This window comes from Ahaetulla prasina, chromosome 15 (assembly GCF_028640845.1).
Source record: "Ahaetulla prasina isolate Xishuangbanna chromosome 15, ASM2864084v1, whole genome shotgun sequence".
Lineage (NCBI taxonomy): Eukaryota > Metazoa > Chordata > Lepidosauria > Squamata > Colubridae > Ahaetulla > Ahaetulla prasina.
This window is the reverse complement of record NC_080553.1, coordinates 14,556,270-14,575,269: the sequence shown is the minus strand read 5'-3', so window position 1 is coordinate 14,575,269 and position 19,000 is coordinate 14,556,270. Positions and strand designations below refer to the sequence as shown.

The window sequence follows — 19,000 nt, the reverse complement described above, 5'->3', positions numbered from 1 at the left end:
GAAGGCCTCAATGTTGAGCTTCATTCTCACTCCGAGTTGTAACGCCGTCTCCTGCGGAACTGAGGGTCTACTCAGACTAAGCCAGGAATTTTAGCCATACATCTTCGTTAATTCGGGAGCAAATCAAACTATGGTTTTGGTGGGAGTTGAAGGTTATGTAAAGCCCTTCAAAAAAGCCTCTAACCTCAATGCCGGGCCATGCAAAGTACCGCAATCGGTCAATGAATGCTAGGCATATTATTTAGACGAAGAGAAATACACACATATGGGGACACTCATCTCTCTTCTTTTCCAACATCCCTGTGAGGTAAGCTGAGCTGAGCGAGTGTGGCTGATCCAAAGTCATCTAGCAGACTCTCACACCTTAGGCAGGACTAGAACTCACAGTCTCCTGATGATTGGCCCGAAGTTACCCAGCTGGCTTTCACAGCTAAGTTGGGACTAGAACTCACAATCTGCTGGTGATTGGCCATCCAGCTGGCTTTCATGGCTAAGGCGGGACTAGAACTCACAATCTGCTGGTGATTGGCCATCCAGCTGGCTTTCATGGCTAAGGCGGGACTAGAACTCACAATCTGCTGGTGATTGGCCATCCAGCTGGCTTTCATGGCTAAGATGGGACTAGAACTCACAATCTCCTGGTGATTGGCCCAAAGTCACCCAATTGATTTTCATACCTAGGCAGGACTAGAACGCCAGTCTCTTAGCAATTGCTCATATTTATCTGCCTTGTGACTCGCTACATCATTCTCTCTGGAAAAAATTGTTTGCTACACATTTTTGGTACTCACAGTGCGTCCCAGAACCAACTAACCAGCAGTACCGAGTTGCCACTGTATTACATTAAGACAAAAACCCACAAACACTTCCGTCTGTACTTTTTAACATTTTGTACCTTTCGCCGATTACAATCTGGCTCATGAGACAAACAGGGCAGAGGAAAAGTTTGAAGCGACAGCTCGGAAGAAGACATCGTCATCTTTCATCTTATCAGAAACAAAGCCAGGAAGAAATCCAGTCATCAGATTGGGTCGGTTTGTTTGATTTTAAAAACAGACTTACGTCGATGTGATCGTCCGGAAGCGCTCCTGTCCCGCAGTGTCCCAGATCTGTAGTTTGACTTTTTCCCCGTTGATTTCAACAGTCCGAATTTTGAAGTCGACTCCAATGGTGGTAATGTAACTGCCTGCAGGGGAGGGGGGGGAGAGAGAAATTGTGAGAGTTTCTGAGGGTACTAACAAGCCAATTATACACAGCTGGCTGCTTCTGAATGGTGCAGCATTGACTAGGAATACTTTTTCGGCAGCTGACAAATTATCTAAGGGAAAATATTCTTGGCCTCCCACTGTTTCCATCCAACTATCCTGTTGAAGCTACTTTTCTAAGCCCCCCAAAAAAACCCTCTCATTATTCTTTAAAAAATAAGGGGGGGGGAAAATGTCTCCATTGTCAGACTATAAAAGCATTTTTAACAGGGAAGCAAGGAAGATGCTTAATTTACCCCGATAAATTTACCCTGATAAATAAAATAAAATAAACCCTGATAAAATAAACAGCCCCCAAACGGCAAAGATAAAATGACAATTAAAAGGCAAATAGTGAAGGGCCCACACAGAGCTACCATTATGTCGTGCAAGGAGATAGCATGCACTCGTTATTTTTATATTTATATATAAATTATATATAAATATATAATATTTATATATTTATATCCGATACATAAGGGATGCGGTCGCTTAGTGGCTAAGACGCTGAGCTTGTCGATCGAAAGGTTGGCAGTTCAGCGGTTCGAATCCCTAGCGCCGTGTGACGGGGTGAGCTCCCGTGACTTCTCCCAGCTTCTGCCAACCTAGCAGTTCGAAAGCAGGTAAAAAATGCAAGTACAAAAATAGGAACCACCTTTGGTGGGAAGGGAACAGCGTTCTGTGCACCTTGGGCAATGAGTCATGCCGGCCACCTGACCACGGAGACGTCTTCGGACAGCACTGGCTCTTCGGCTTTGAAACGGAGATGAGCACCGTCCCCTAGAGTCGGGAACGACTAGCACGTATGTGCAAAGGGAACCTTTACCTTATATCCAATACAAGCCTCTTTTTTTTTTAAAAAAAACCCTCTTTTAAAAGAGTTTAAAACACTTTTTAAAAAAACACGACGCGGAAAATCAAGAGTTAGAAAAGCAGGTGGCTTGCAACGTGCAACCACCATTGAGCCCAAAATGTAAGTTGCTAAGTGAGGAAATTTGGCTTTATGTTATGACTTTTCTGGCCGCCGTTGTTCAGCGAACGGTTGCAGCTGTTAGATGAGGAACGCGACTGTTAAATCGATCTGGTTTCCCCCCCTTGGCTTTGCTTGTCAGAAGGTTGCGAATGGGGAATCACATGATCCCAGGATCCTGGAAGGGCCAATGCCTGCCTTACCTGAGAAAGTGTTGTCTGCAAAGCGTAGCAGCAAACTGCTCTTGCCGACACCTGCGTGAGAAAAAGAAAAGAGGAAAAAGCTTACATTCTGCCAAGTCATTGCTGGAGCAACAGGAGTGCAGCATTTTATTTTTAATGCTGTTTACTGTGCCATTCCTGTTTGAATATTTATAGGGTATGTGCCTTGCCTGGGTACTGCCTGGAGCTGGCAGGTGTTTGCACGTCTGCTCTGCAAGAAAGAAGGGCGTCATGGAGTCATAGGGCCGAAAGGGACCTTTGAGGTCTTTTAGTCCAACCCTGCTTCCAATTCTGGCCTCCATTACGACCGTTAAATGAGGACTTCCTGTAGTATGTGGAGAGGAGCCAGTGTGATCTATTGGCTAAGACATCAGGCTAGAAATCATGAGTTCTAGTCCACCTTAGTCATGGAACCATAGGGCCGAAAGGGACCTTGGAGGTCTTCTAGTCCAACCCCCTGCTCAGGCAGGAAGCCCTATACCAGCGATGGCGAACCTTTTCAGCACCAAGTGCCCAAATCGGAACATCCATGTATGTATGTGCATGTGCGCATGCTGGAGGTCCCTTCCAACTCTTCTCTTCTCTTCTCTTCTCTTCTCTTCTCTTCTCTTCCCTTCCCTTCCCTTCCCTTCTCTCCCCTCCCCTCCAGGGGTCTCCAACCTTGGCAACTTTAAGTCTGGTGTATAAAATACACTAGGCTTAAAGTTGCCAAGGTTGGAGCCCCCTGCTCTACTCTACTCTTTTATTGATGATTTCTGAAGTGTTTTACATGTAATGGAAGAAGCCACAGGAGGAGAATTTCAAGGCCAGGAAGGATGTTCGAGACAGAAACTTAAATAGAACAGAATGTCTCCTCCTCCTCCTCGGGCCTCCATTTCTGCCGAAACGCAAGCTGCACTCAACCTTCCCAGGATGGCGATCAGGGGCATCGAAGATGAGAGAATCAGGGGCATCGAAGATGATAGAGGAAGGTGTGCATTGAACGACAAGGACGAAATGCAATTGCGCTTCAGCCTAGTGGCTCGACTCACACCACACACAACCGTCAGCCACAACGGCTTGGTTTGACAGACTGTGGTTTGATGGTACTTGGGAGTTCAACGCCTGGAATTACTCCGCCCGCGTGTGGCCGTGAAACAGGGGGGGGGGGGGCGAAACTGGCTAAACAACCTTCTCACCCAACAACAGAAATTTGTTGTTGAGGGCTACCTGCGCACACCGCCGCCTGCTCCCATCGCTAGCTCCATCTTGAGAAAAAAAAAAAGGAACAATCCCAGCATCCTCCCTGGGCTGCAAGCAGGATTCTCAAGCTTGCTGCTGGCAAGCGGTCGACATCCATCTGCCCGTCTAACGTGACTCACTATGAAGATTGACAGGGACCAAGAGGAAAAAGGGACCTTCCATTCAGAGCGCAGAGGATGGCTCTTTTGCCTGCAAGCTTATGAGTAGATAGGGAGAACGCGCATTTTAAACCTGGCTTTAATCGCAAATCCGTAATGAGCCTGGGAACCTTGCTACAGAATAAATATAATTGTGCTACTAAGGGAATCAGGGTAAATTTTGGTAATTCTGAAGGCTCTTTAAAAAAAAATTGTATGCTGCCATTATTATCATTATTATTATCATTATTTTTACAAATGATGCAAGGTAGTGAACATATCCGATAGATATTCCTCCTATGTTCCTCGCAGCAACCACACACACCCCTGTGAAGTGGCTTGGGCTGAGAGAGACTGACTGGGTCAACGTCGCCCAGTGGGCTTTCATGACTGAAGCGGGGACTAGAACTCTCCAGCTCCTGAACGTTGGCCTAAAGTCACCCAGCCAGCTTTCATGGCTAAGGCGGAACTAGAACTCAGGTCTCCTGGTTTCAAAATCACCCAGCCGGTTTTCATGATTTAAGACGGGACTAGAACACTCCATCTCCTGATCATTGGCCCAAAGTCACCCAGCCAGCTTTCATGGCTAAAGCGGGACTAGAACTCAGGTCCCTTGGTGATTGGCCCAAAGTCACCCAGTTGGGTTTCAGGCCCAAGGCGGGACTAGAACTCACTGTCTCCTGGCGATTGGCCAAAAATCAGGCAGCTGGCTTTCATAGCTAAGGTAGGACTAGAACTCACTATCTCCCAGTTTTTAGCCTGGTGCCTTAGATCAAACTAGCTTGTTGAGCCCAATGCTGACGGCTTCAATGGATCAGGACTTTCCCGTCAATCGCTAACTCAAGGCTACCTATTTTTCCTGAGCCAGAGGCTATACCTGATCTTGGAATAACACCCTGGTGTGTGAGGGGGGGGGCAGGAAGGAGGCACCCTGAAAAGTAGATGTGGCAGGGCCAATGTCCATATGCATTCATTCAGTTTAACCACGTAACTTAATTGAGCTTGATGATCACTACGTTTAATTGACTAAGTATCATTCATTGTTAGATTGCACACTCTGTGGATAATTACTGTATTTTTCAGACTATTAGACGCACTGGAGTATAAGACGCACCAAGATTTTGAAGAGGTAAACAAAACAACAACAACAACAACAGTTTTTGCCCTCCCCAGCCCCCAGGAGTACTCTGCAGGCCTCCCAAACCCTCTATGTGTCCTGTTTTTGTGAAAAACGGGATGCGCAGAGGGTTTGGGAGGCCTGCAGAATATCCTGGGGGCTTGGGAGGGCAAAAATGTGAGGTGGTAGGGGGGTTTGGGAGGCCTGCAGAGTAGTCCTGGGGGCTGGGGAGGGCAAAAACGTGAGGTGGTGGTGGGGTTTGGGAGGCCTGCAGAGTAGTCCTGGGGGCTGGGGAGGGCAAAAACGTGATGGGGGTGGGTTGGGAGGCCTACAGACTGCTCGTGGGGGCTGGAGAGGCCAAAAGCACCCCCATTTTTGCGAAAAACACCCATTTTTGGCCTCCCAAACCCTCCACGTGTTGTGTTTTTGCCCTCCCCAGCCCCCAGGAGAACTCTATAGGCCTCCCAAACCCTCTGTGCAGCCCATTTTTGGCAAAAATGGGACGCGCGGGGCGGGGTTTCGGGAGGCAAAAAGATATATAAGACGCACCAACTACCCTCTTTTGGGGGGGTGGGGGGAGTGCATGTTATACCCTGAAAAGTACCGTAGGTCTCTTCCCCAGCCCATTAAAAATGACATCCAAAACTGTGGGAAGACATTTGTGACCCAGAATTGTCAGGCGGTCCATAGTTCTTGTCAAAAAAGGCGAAGGGAGGGACCAGGCATCGTTTGAAGGGAAAGTAGTTGCTTCAGGCTTTGAGCTAAAGCATTTGACAAGTTAAAACTGACAATCATCGATTTTGAAACTTATCTCCACGTTGAACATAGCTTAAGGAAGGCTGTGGAAGAAGTTAGGAAAAGAGCTCTCAGCAGAACTACATCAGGGGCTCTGTTGATGGAGGCCTGGGAAGAAATTCGGGTCCACTTATGTATGAAGTTTTTTTCTTTTATTCCATGAAGGTATGAATAGCACGAAACTACAGGTAATCCTCGACTTACAACAGATTGTTGAAAATGGCTGGAAAAAGTGACTTATGACCGTTTCTCACACTTATAACCGTTGCAGCATCCCCACGGTCACGCAATCAAAATTCAGACGCTTGGCAACTGACTCATAATTATGACGGTCGCAGTGCCCCGGGGTCGTGTATTTTGCGACCTTGTGAGTAAGCAAAGTCAATGGGGAACCCGATTCACTTAACAACCGTGTGACTAACTTAACCGCTGCGGTGATCCACTTAACGATGATGGCAATAAAGGTTGTAAAAGGGAGGAAAATTCACTTACCAAATGTCTCACTTAGCAACAGAAATTTGGGACTTGATTGTGACCATAAATTGAGGACTACTTACATCGCAAAACGTTCAGACCAGATGATATGGCAATGGCCTTAGAAATCATCTTATAAACTAGCTCAATCATTGCAGAAATTACAAGAAACAAACCGGTTTATATTTCAACGGCCTTATAATAATTTTATAAGACAGGCCATATTACAGAAAAGGCCAGGATAATGAGGAAATGTTAATATTCCTTATGCAATTAAACAAAAACTGTACGCAAGGTGAGAACTGCAGCTTGGGTTTCTAGCTCACGCCTCTGTAAGCATGAAACTCTAGTTTTTGCTTTCTAGAAACTTTTGTGAAGCATACACAGTAAAAAAGAAAGAAACAAAAAAAAAGGTGGAGATTTTGGGTCTATAACTAAGTTAAAGACAAAAGGGAAGAAAGAGGAGAGTGAATCATTCTTCACAACAGTCAGATGTGGGAAGGGAGAAGGGCTTTTAATTAACACGAAATTTAAGTCTTAAATCTCTTGTAGCGTGACCTACAAACCTAAACACTTAAATTTTAAGGTTTTGCCTCATTTCCCTACAACTGTCCTTCGGATCAAAAGGGCTCATTCAAACTGTCCATCAAGTGCAGGAATTCAAAGTACGCTGAAAGTTGTTGCAGACTTCACTGTGTTTATAAACCTCCCTTTCACCAAATCTCAAGGCTCCTATAATCCAAAGCCTGCATAAGACTTGACTGCTCCTTGGATGAACTGTGATTATGTTGCCTGGTTGGGAGATCAAAACTCAATCCCTGGTAAGTTAAAAAAACAACAACAGCATAGCAATTAAAGTATTGAAGCGGGCAAGAGATGATGGATAAATTATTTTCTTTTGTTGTTGTTTTGATTTGCTTTTCTCTCTATTTTTTTTTTTTTTAGGCATGACTAGAAGCTAGATAGGATAGAAAGAAAACTTTTTTTTTTAGTAAAAAGCTATATGATTAAAAGTTAGAATAAGTGATAGAAATAAGAGAAGGGGGAATGTTAGTGTAAACAACTTTTATATAATAAAACAAAAGTAACAATAAGGGAAAACATGGAACAATTGAATGGTGACAGATTGCAACTTACTATAATTGTGTAAGTTGATTGAATCTAATAATTATGATTAATTTTACTAGTTTTATTGGTATTAGAATGTATGACACCCAGGTGCCACCGTTCATGCATTGATTTGATATGTTTGTAAAAAATAAAAAAAATAAAAAAAACAGGGGGGAAAAACCCTCAATCCCTATTCGATTTTCCTTTTCGCTAGGATGTTGCTGTTATTCAGAGGGACTGGGAATAAAGGTAGAAATTATTTCACATTAACCCCAATTATGTCTGTATGCATTTCACGTTATTGTTGCCACTTCTTTACTCCTTGAAATAAAATTATGGCCCGTAAGCAAAAATTAAATTACAAGCTATCTGTGCTGCAGGTATAATGAGGCATACCTAAAAATCTAACCTCTGGATAGGTGTTTGGTGGCTGGATGATTAAAGCAAACGTATTTCTTAAGGGTCTTTTATCTTTCTCTTTTATCCAGCCTCTAAGAATTATCTCTGAAGTACTGTACACCAATTTTTCATTAATCCACTGTAACACATTAAATACACATCCTACTCTTTCCTCCTGAGACTTTAAGGCAATGTGCATCTAAGTCTTCCCCTTATTCTATAGCTTTTATTGTTTTGTCAATGTATAAAATCCAAAGGAAAAGAAAAAAAATAGGAAATTAAGGGAAGAAAAAAAGGGGAAAAGGAAATATGAAGTACAAGAGAAGAAAGAAAAAGGCGTTGACTTCAGACTTTTTGTAGCACGGTACAAGTTAACAACAGTACAGCCTCAACTTTTTACTTTTACACATTAGTATACAAACTAGCCATTTCTATAACAACAAACCTGTCTAATCGGCAAAATCAAAGTCAAAGTTTCATATATTTTTTTACATCAGAAGCACAAAATCCAGAATCCGACTAAAATATATATGTTCCTCCTCTTTGAATAGAACAATCAATTTAACCAATCCTGCTTTATCTTCCTTACTGTTAAAATATGTATTTCTATTTGCACTTAATAATCTTTATAAACTACCACCATTTATATTAACAAAATTCACTGTAATGTTTCAGATTCTTTAACCTTAAACGGAAGTAATTTTTTAAAATCCATTTTAATCGAAGTCTTGCTTCCATTTGGTTCTCCCTACAGTCCGAACCTTGGGTTGATATACTGGAGGCTGGATTTTCACATATGAAAATTTATGAAACTACAAGTAGCCCTCGACTTACAACCGTTCGTTTAGTGACCGTTTGCAGTTATGACGGCACTGAAGAAAATAACTTATGACCGTTTTTCAATGAGCATCTTTGGCGACATTGTGACGAGCAAAGTCAATGGGGAAGCCAGAATCGCTTAAAAAGCATGTTACTAATTTAACCGGAAGGATTCACTTAACAACTATGGCAAGAAAGGTTGTAAAATGGGACAAAACTCATGCAACAAGTATCTTGTTTAGCAACAGAAACACTGGGCTCAATTGCGGTCATATGTCGAGGACTACCTATATAAAGAGGGCTGTGAAAATATTTACAGACCCCTCGCATCCTGGACATAAATTGTTTCAACTCCTACCCTCAAAACGACGCTACAGAGCACTGCACACCAGAACAATTAGACACAAAGACAGTTTTTTCCCGAATGCCATCACTCTGCTAAACAAATAATTCCATCAACACTGTCAAACTATTCACTAAATCTGCACTACTATTAATCTTCTCATTGTTCCCATCACCCATCTCCTTCCACTTTTTTTAAAAAATTCGCATTTATATCCCGCCCTTCTCCGAAGACTCAGGGCGGCTTACACTATGTTAGCAATAGTCTTCATCCTATTTGTATATTTATATGGAAAGTCAACTTATTGCCCCCAACAATCTGGGTCCTCATTTTACCTACCTTATAAAGGATGGAAGGATGAGTCAACCTTGGGCCTGGTGGGACTAGAACCTGAAGTAATTGCAGGCAGCTGTGTTAATAACAGACTGCATTAGTCTGTTGAGCCACAAGAGGCCCTTATGACTGTACGACAGTAGTTTTGTTGCTTGTATCCTTATGATTTATATTGATATTGTTTCCTGATTGCTTATTTGTACCCGTTGATTATCATTAAGTATTGTACCTTATGATTCTTAATGAATGTATCTTTTCTTTTTATGTACACTGAAAGCCCATGCACCAAAGACAAATTCCTTGTGTGTCCAATCACACTTGGCCAATAAAGAATTCAACGCAACACAACTCAACTCAGCTCTATTCCTGGGGCTTAGAAGTTAAATCACTACCATAAGAGATAAGGAAGAGCAACGCTGGATATAATTGAGTTCAAGAAATAACCCAGCATTTAAGCGATATCAAACAGTGTCTTATGTTATGCCATCTCTTTCCAGATATCATCATCAGTGTTGGGCCAAATGGACCTGAATAACCATAATTTCATCTATGCCAAGTTGGAGAGCAGAAAGTGATCTAACATAGCGTGACATTTAAAAAACAGACAGCCCAGCGCTAAGCAGATCCCAGAAACAAGTCACAATATGTTCAGTGGGATTCACTAAAAGGTGGCTACGCGTATGATTGAAGTTCAAGTTATGAATAAAAGAATCCTCAATGCAAAATTTAATCTCAGGCAAGCCCCTTTCCTGCCAAGGTCTCCAATACGGGATAGGTAATAGGTTCCTTCTTATCAATTGAAGCAAAATTTAAAATTAAGCAAGAATTAAAAGCATAAGAAGGGCTTGAGGCAATTGAAATCTACAGGTAGACCTCTACTTACGACGATTTGTTTAGCAACCGTTCAAAAAAAAAAAAGACGTTTAAAAACGTGAATCACCGGTCCTCGCGCTTGCAACTGCCACAGCATCCGTGCAGTCATGTGATTGTGATTCAGGCATTTAGCAACGGTCGCAGCATCTGTCAGGTGAGCTTCCCAGCTGGCTCCCAACAAGCAAAGTCATCCGGGGAAGCCAGCAGGGAAGTTGCAAGTTGTTATCATTGTCTTATTTAATGACCATGACAGTGGTTCGCTTAATGACCATGGCAAAAAAAAGGATGGTAAAATCACACGATGCCTCATTTAATGACTGCACCATGTTACGAATGAATTTTATGGCCCCTATGGTGGGCATACATGGAGGGCTACCCGTATGCGTCAGCGTGCTTAGACTACATAAAACCATAAAGATCATAGTTCAAATCAAGCTACTTGGTATAGATTTCACTGGATGACCTATTAACTTTATTAATAGACTGTATAAATCTAATCTACCTCTGAAGGAAGTTGCAAGAATTTTATAAACATGGCCACAAGATGTCCACGAGCATCGCTGTTCTCTCTGGAGAAAGCTTGGGATAAATTCAATAAATAAGTACTAAGTAAAGTGATTCAGTGATCAGAAGTGCTATATAAAAAGTCTTGCTCATCCATCAAGATTACCAGCTGGCCTTGGATAAGTCACAAACATGCCTGTTGTGGGGAAAAACCTAGAGAGAAAATAGCCAGCAAGTCGAACCACAAACTTTCTAGAACTGCTGTTCACACTGAACCAAAACTAGCAAGTCAAGTTTATCTTAAGAGTGTTGGGTGAATCCAGGCCACGGGGCCAGTTGATGGTTCAGCCCGTCAAGACGTATGAAGTCAGAAATTGCACGAACTGAGCAAAATCACGGGGAAGCGGGATATGTCATGCAGACTCAAAACCAGTGACTGGCAGTTGGCTATCCAGGCTTCCAAACAACAGGCATCTCATCCCTGCTTAAAGACGCAACAATATGGATTCTTCTGCTCCATTTGACCGCTTTGCAAAAATAAAATAAAATAAGATGTTACTTAATGCCAACTGCATAAACACGCCATGTCAATCCTGGCTTATTATTATTGATACACGCATCACAACCCAACCAGATTCTTTATCGAGGAAACTCCGAAGGTGCCTTTTTCTTCTTCTTTTTTTCAAAAGGCAACTGGACTTTCTGGGTTTTTGCTTGAAGGCGTTTCACTTCTCGTCCGAGAAGCTTCCTCAGGTCTCTTTTCACAGGTCAGTTCCCAAAGAAGCTTCTCGGATGAGAAGCGAAACATCTTCAAGGAAAAAAAAACCAAGAAAGTCCAGTTGCCTTTTGGGAGGGGGGAAAAAAAAACACCTTTGTGACTTGGATGAGTGAGAATCTCCAGAGGCATTTTTCTGGGAAAGGAAAACCATGGCTTTGGCCCTGTAGAAACCCCCCCGCCCCCGTTTCACCCCCCCTTCCCCATTCCACCCCAAGAAGACACCACCATACACAGCAAATAAATACAGAAGATGAAAACACACTGAAGGGGAAAACCACCATCAGCTTCTCCAGGCCAGACCCCTCTTGCCATGGCAAGAGACCTGCTGGCCCAGAGCGGAGCAGATCCAGCTTGGATCCCCCTCCCCAAATCCCCCCCCCCCGGGGTCTCCATCCTGTCCACCTCTTATCCTTCCGGGATCTTTGTCCCTTAACTCCCTTTTGGGTCCTTCAAATATTCAGGGGGCCTCTGTCCCCCCTCCTCCCCGCATCCTCCTTGGGGTCCTGCTCCCCCCCTTCCTATCAGGACCCCCCAAGACAATCCTCCAGCTCCCACTCCAACTATTCTGAGGCCTTGCCCCTTAATTTTTTCTTGGGGGTGGGCTCCCCCTGCTTCCCTCCTCCCTCCTAGGGGTCCTTCTCCCTCCTTCCTATCATGACCCTCCCAATACAATCCTCCACTCCCCCTCCTCCTATTCTGAGGTCCCTTCCTTAGCTGGTCCCGGGGGGGGGGGGTGGCTCTCTCCCTGCTTCTCTGCTTCCAACGTCCCCCCTAGGGGTCTTGCTCCCCACTTTCCTATCAGGAACCCCCAAGAAAATCCTGCTCCCCCTCCTCCTATTCAGGGGCCCCTCCCTTACCCAAGTCCTTCTTGGGGGGGGTCTCCCCCCGCTTCCCTCTCCTCCTTGGGGTATCCCCCCCTTTCCTATCAGGACCCCACCCAATCCCCCTCCTCCTATTCAGAGACCCTTCCTTACCCAAGTCTTTCTTGGGGGGGGTCTCCCCCTGCTTCCCTCCCAGGGAGTCCTCTCCCCTGACCCCCTATCAGGACCCCCCCAATCCCCCTCCTATTCAGAGGCCCCTCCCTTACCCATCCTTCTTGAAGGGGGGAGGTCTCCCTGTGCTTCCCTCCCCCCTCCTAGGGAGTCCTCCTCCCCCATTTCTTATCAAGACCCCCCAATCCCCCTCCTCCTATTCAGAGGCCCCTCCCTTACCTCAGATTCTTCTTGGGGGGAGGTCTCCCCTGCTTCCCTCACAGGGGGTCCTCTCCCCCCCTTTCCTATCAGGACTTCCCCATCCCCCTCCTCCTATTCAGAGGCCCCTCCCTTACCTCAGGTGGTTCTTGGGGGTCTCCCCTGCTTCCACCCCCACCTCATCGGGGTCTTCCCCTCCAAAACCCCTCCTCAGCCCCTCCCCGCCCATGTCGCCCCCACTCTTTCCCTCAGGGTCCTCTCCCATTCTTTCCCTTCCCTCACGCCGCCCATCCGCTTTCCCCGCCCTCAGAGAGCCCAGGCTTGGTCCGAGCTGGTCGCCCAGGCCGGGAACAGGCATCCCCGGCGGCCCTCCGCCCTCACCGCTGTCGCCGATGATGAGGAGTTTGAAGAGGTGGTCGTAGTCCCGGGCCATGGCCGCTGGCGGGGGAGGGGGAGCTCCGGGGGAGCGGCCGCTCCCGTCGTGGCGCGAAGGCCGAGTCTCCTCAGGCGGCGCCGAGGCCGGATCGGCTCCTCGACCTGCAGCCGGAACTGACAGCGGCGGCAGCGGCGGCGACGGCGACGGCGACAGCCCCCGCCCCGCCGCTCGTCGCTTCCCCTCCCAAGCGCATGCGCACTCCTCCGCCCGGGCGGCTGGAAAAAAAAAAACCCGCCAGTGTCTCGAGCGGGACTCCTCGGCGCGCAGGCGCGGCGCCGCCCTTTTGCGTCGCTTCCTTTCTCTTTTCCCTGACGCAACATGGTGCTCCAGAGCACCTCTGCCAGTACTTCTACTCTTCCGTTTTACCTACCAACCGTCGGCGGAGAGGCCCAAAGCGCAGGCGCAAACACGAAATCAGGCAAGGAGGGGGTGAGAGAGGGGGAAAAAAAAAAGACCGAAGACCCGCGCATGCGCCTTATCGTTTTTCTTCTTTATCACTTCTTCCGCCCACCTGAGAGGTATACCTGGCTGGAAAGGGGGAGGGGGAGATTTCTCCAGGAGGGCTGTTTTTCTTTTTCTTTTTTCAACACCCCCCCCCCCAAAAAAAGAAAAAGGCAGCCCAGGATGCTGACTTTACATCGTTTACAATCTTGGCACAGAAGATTTAAAATAGGTGGACTTCCAATTTCCCAGAATTCCCCTGGCTAACCATCCTGGCTGGGGAATTCTGGGAGTTGAAGTCCACCCCCGGCTTAAAGTTGCCAAAGTTGAGAAAGGATTCCTCTCACCGGGCTCCAGAGCCTTTCTAGGAGTCTAGGGAGGGCGAAAACTGCCTCCCCCACCCCCGGAGGCCAGAAATGTCAAAGACCTTGGAGTTCTCATATCTAATGATCTAAGTGCCAAAGCCCACTGCAACTACATAGCAAAAAAGGCTCTAAGAGTTGTTAACCTAATCCTCTGTAGTTTCTTTTCCAAGAACACCACACTGCTGACCAGAGCCTCCCTAGGAGTCTGGGAAGTGCGAAAACGAAAAAAAACAACAACAACCAACCAGCTGTGGCTCCAGGCTGTTTTGCTAACTCTGCTCTAGAGCAGGGGTCCCCCAACTTTTCAGACCTTGGGGACCCATTAAATTCATAATTTTAAATCCCGCGGACCGCTAATAGGATCTGCCTAATGACCCACTGGGTGGGCGTGGCTAGGTGGTCCTGTGAGTGGGTGGGCGTGGCCAATTCGATGTCACTCACGTCGAGGGGCGCCTTGCCACTCTCTACTCGCTAGGTGGCAAGGCGCCCTTCACTACCCTCCCCTCCCAAACCTTCCTCGCCTGCCTGTCCGGGCTTCAACAGGAAGCAGCTGTTGGAGCTAAGCAGCCACCACAAGAAAGAGTTGGCAAAACAGCTTAGTTCAAATTGGATCTGGCCGAGAGGGAGGCTCAGCAGAAGCACCTCACTGAGGACTAGGAGCATAGGCTTTCCAAGCAGAGGGAAGACCTGCAGGAGTGCAAAGCCAGGTACCGGCACCTGGAGGCTCCAGCAGGGCTGAGATGGTCAGCCAGTTCCAGGCCATGATGCAGTCCCACTGGAACGAGGCTCTCCGGCTCTTCGCCACCAGTGGTGCCCAGAGCCCCACACCAGGAGGCCAAAGCAGACCCTAAGTCAGAATTTCTGCCCCCCTCCGACCGGCACAAAAACACCCCGAAGGGGGAGACTCTCTACACCAACACAAATGTTCATTGCACGTATCCGTCCCAGGGGCCGTAGTTTGAGGACCCCTGATATAGTGCAAGATAAAAAATGCAGATATTTTTTCTGCGGATCACCAACGTTTTCTCACGGGAACCAAACCAGAGAGTTATAGAGGTGCAGATGACAGACTCAATCATTCCTCTGTAGAACTGGATCAGCAGCTCCTTGGGCAGTTTGAGCTTTCTGAGTTGGTGCAGAAAGAACATTCTTTTATTTATTTATTTATTTATGTATTTTATTTTATTTTATTTGTTTGTTTTATTATTTATTTATATAATTTAGGGTAGATTGATTAAATTTCAGTCCTAATCTTAATAAACAAGGTTATACGAAGTTCTCCTTGCTGTGGAATAGAATAGAATAGTATAGAATAGAATTTTTATTGGCCAAGTGTGATTGGACACACAAGGAATTTGTCTTGGTGCATATGCTCTCAGTGTACATAAAAGAAAAGGTACCTTCATCAAGGTACAACATTTACAACACAATTGATGGTCAATATATCAATATAAATCATAAGGATTGCCAGCAACGAAGTTACAGTCATACAGTCATATGAGGTTCCAGAGAAAGTAGCTGCAACGTTTTCCCAAATACATCGTTCTGTGAATTGTAACGTTTAAAGTTTGCTTCTCTCTAGTCCCCACCCTTATTTTTTCTATCTTGACGCCCGGTAAGTTCACAGAGTTCAATGGAATTTACTTCCTTATAAATGGGAATAAGATTAACTACCCTGTCCGACAAGTTTTGTGTAGTGCTCAGAAATTTTTTGTTAGAAATGCTACCGCTGTATAAATAAGACTTAAAGCAATCATAATGCTTTTCACTTTGGGGGAAGGAATTGAATCTTTATTGTGGGTTCATTGCATAGCCAGGTAGATGCTTAGTCTTAGAATTAGATTAGATTAGATTAGATTAGATTAGATTAGATTAGAATAGAATAGAATAGAATAGAATAGAATAGAATAGAATAGAATAGAATAGAATAGAATATGGAAATAAGAATAGGGATGGGATGGGATGGGATGGGATGGGATAGAATAGAATAGAATAGAAAAATAGAATAAAATATATAAATAAGAATTGGGATGGGATAGAATAGAATAGAATATAGAAATAAGAATAGAAATGGTATGGAATAGAATAGAATAGAGTAGAGTAGAGTAGAAAAATAGAAGAATAGAATAGAATAGAATAGAATAGAATAGAATAGAATAGAATAGAATAGAATAGAATAGAATAGATAAATAAGAATTGGGATGGGATGGGATGGGATGGGATGGGATGGGATAAAATAGAAAATAAAATAAAAAAAATATAGAAATAAGAATATGGATGGGATGGGTTGGGATAGAATAGAATAGAATAGAATAATGGAATGGAATGGAATGGAATGGAATAGAATAGAATAGAATAGAATAGAATAGAATAGAATAGAATAGAGGAATGGAATGGAATGGAATGGAATGGAATAGAATAATGGAATAAAATAGAATAGAATAGAATAGAATAGAATAGAATAGAATAGAATAGAATAGAATAGAATAGGAAGGGACCTTGGAGGTCTTCTAGTCCAGGCAGGAGAACCCAAGCAGGAGAACCTATACCATTTCAGTCAGGTGGCTGTCTAATCTCCCCTTAAAAGTCTCCAGTGATGGAGCACCCGAAACTTCTGGTGGCAAGCTGTTCCACTGGTTAATTGTCCTCACTGTTAGAAAAGTTTCTTCTTAGTCTGGATTTGGTCCACCTATTGTGTCCTTCCCAAGGACCTGGGAGAGGCAGATTGTGGACGTTTGATGGTGTTAAAAGTCTTGTTGCCGGAAGATTCCAAGTCAAGCTGTTTTCTGCAATTGACCGACGGTGAATTTGCCAATGCCTCTGTGGCTCAGACTGGTAAGAGTCTGTTATTAACACAGCTGCCTGCAATTACTGCAGGTTCTCGTCCCACCAGGCCCAAGGTTGACTCAGCCTTCCATCCTTTATAAGGTAGGTAAAATGAGGACCCAGATTGTTGGGGGCAATAAGTTGACTTTGTATATAAATATACAAATAGGATGAAGACTATTGCTAACATAGTGTAAGCCGCCCTGAGTCTTCGGAGAAGGGCGGGATATAAATGCAAATAAAATAAAAAAAATGCCGATGGGGTTTGCGTCTTGCTTCGGATAATTTGGGATTGCACCCAAAGCCCTTATCACTATTATTGTCACGATTATATGATCTCTCTCTCTCTCTCTGTGTAACCAAGGCCATGGACTTATCTAATACAGGTAGACCTTGAGTTACAAAATCGCCATGGCGCCCCAAATTTCTGTTGCTAAGTGAAACATTTATTAACTGAGTTCCGCCCACTTTTCTTGCCACTGCTGTTAAGTGAATCCTTGCGTTTGTTAGATTAGTCACACACTGTTATTAAGTGAATTTGGATTCCCCCATTGACTTGGATTGCCAGACGGTCGCAAAAGGAGGAATCACCTGCCCTGATCCTCAGGACACAGTGACCGTCATAAATATGAACCAGTGGCCAAGCGTCTGAATTTTGATCATGTGACCATGGGGATGCTGCCACGGTCCTGAAGTGCGAAAAAGTCACTTTTTCAGTGTCGTCGTAACTTTGAACGGTCACTAACTGAACTGCTGTAAGGCTAGGGCTTTCTGGACTTATATCATCCATTTTCTTCACAACAATCTTTGAGGTGGGTTGGGTGCAGACGTGGGTTCTACCTACCTTTGCAAACTGGTTCGCAACGGGATAGGTTTGAAATATAGTAGACTAACGGTAAAAGGTTCCCCTTGCACATATAGGCAAGTTGTTCCCGACTCTAGGGGGCGCTGCTCATCTCCGTTTCAAAGCCGAAGAGCCAGCGCTGTCCGGAGACGTCTCCGTGGTCATGTGGCCGGCATGACTCAACGCCAAAGGCGCCCGGAACGCTGTTCCCTTCCCACCAAAGGTGGTCCCAGTTTTTCTACTTGCATTTTTTACCTGCTTTCGAACTGCTAGGTTGGCAGAAGCTGGGACAAGTCACGGGAGCTCGCGCCGTTACGCGGCAGCACTAGGGATTCGAACCGCTGAACTGCCGACCTTTCGATCGACAAGCTCAGCGTCTTAGCCACTGAACCACTGCGTCCCTCATGTAGTACTAGACTAGATAGTAAATAGAAGACGAAATAGCAGACGAAATAGCAGACGAAAACCTCCCTATTTTGTTCCTTTGGGAGAATTATTAATGGCATTCAATTCCTGCTTGCAATATTCCCAATGGCCACCAGATGGCCCCAGAGAGCTATGGAGCACTTATCTGCCCTCTAGTGATCGCCTGGTTTATTGCAGCCCAGCTCTGTTGGCAAGTCCACGCACCTTGTATACATTGTTAATGTTGCAATGGAGAGATCTATTCCTAGTTTTTTCTGCTGTTTCTATGCATCCCTTTCTACGCAGCTCTGTGGCTCACACGTAAAGCCCGCCCACTCTCGCCCCCTCCCCTTTCCACCCAGCTCGTACTTCCGAGCGTGACGTCCGCGCTAATTAACATAACGGTTCCCAGAAGCCTTTGCAGCACCGGATCCGCTGGAGAGTGGGGAATAGGGGCGCTTTTCCCCTTCCAGCGTGCAAAAATAAGAGTGCAAAGGCATCGGCGTGTAGATACATAGTGGACGATCACTTCTGTAAGACTGCATTGGGGGCTCACCCTGGCTGGATTCATGGTTGCACGGTTGGGCACCGAAACGATCGGAAAGATCTCGTTAGCTTTGCGCAGTGGCAGTATCGTAGCCAATGAGGTTTATCCGAGGCGCGATTATTGCTAATTGAAAACTTTTCCCAATACCCCGCCATGACGACTTGAAATATAGTCGGCATTGGCAATTTTTGACAGTCTCTACGGAGACTGAAAGTGGTGGTTTAAGAATAGAATTAAAAAAAAAAAAAGCAATAGGGACTAGCTACTTGAAAAAGGGATTTAAGCGAGTTAAGGTTGAACTGCGCGTTTTATACCCTTGATTTCGTCCTGGCTCGGATGTTCTGGGAGTTGAAGTCCACCCCTTTACAGATATGGGGGGGAGTGTCCAACGTTGGGCACTTCAATTCCCAGAATACTTCAGGTAGCCATGTTGGCTGGGGCATTCTGGGAGTTGAAGTCCACCCTTCCAAAGACGGATGTAGAGCTGTTTGTGTGTGTAGGTCTCCAATGTTGTGGACTTCAACTCCCAGAATCGCTTAGCTAGCTATGCTGGCTGGGGAATTCTGGGAGTTGAAGTCCAGGGGTCT

At 45.3% G+C, this 19,000-nt stretch overlaps 1 protein-coding gene and 1 non-coding gene across 3 annotated transcripts in view; one reads left to right on the top strand and one right to left on the bottom strand.

Annotated features, from left to right (window-relative positions):
- RAB35 (RAB35, member RAS oncogene family) overlaps window positions 1-13,194 on the bottom strand; it is a 28,108-nt gene extending 14,914 nt beyond the window's left edge. Inside the window, exons 1-3 of one of the 2 annotated variants that reach the window (XM_058158318.1) lie at window positions 12,931-13,194; window positions 2,418-2,468; window positions 1,063-1,186 (exon numbers count right to left, since the gene is read on the bottom strand). In XM_058158318.1, the coding sequence (XP_058014301.1) occupies window positions 1,063-1,186; window positions 2,418-2,468; window positions 12,931-12,982 (227 nt within the window). In that variant the 5' untranslated portion in view covers window positions 12,983-13,194. The remainder of the gene's footprint in view (window positions 1-1,062; window positions 1,187-2,417; window positions 2,469-12,930) is intronic. The other variant, XM_058158319.1, reaches the window with a different exon arrangement.
- A 5,285-nt stretch (window positions 13,195-18,479) lies between these two features.
- Window positions 18,480-18,620, top strand: LOC131185913 (U4 spliceosomal RNA). The gene has a single exon (XR_009152253.1). It is a non-coding gene; the product is annotated as a U4 spliceosomal RNA (small nuclear RNA).
- The last annotated feature ends 380 nt before the right edge of the window (window positions 18,621-19,000 follow it).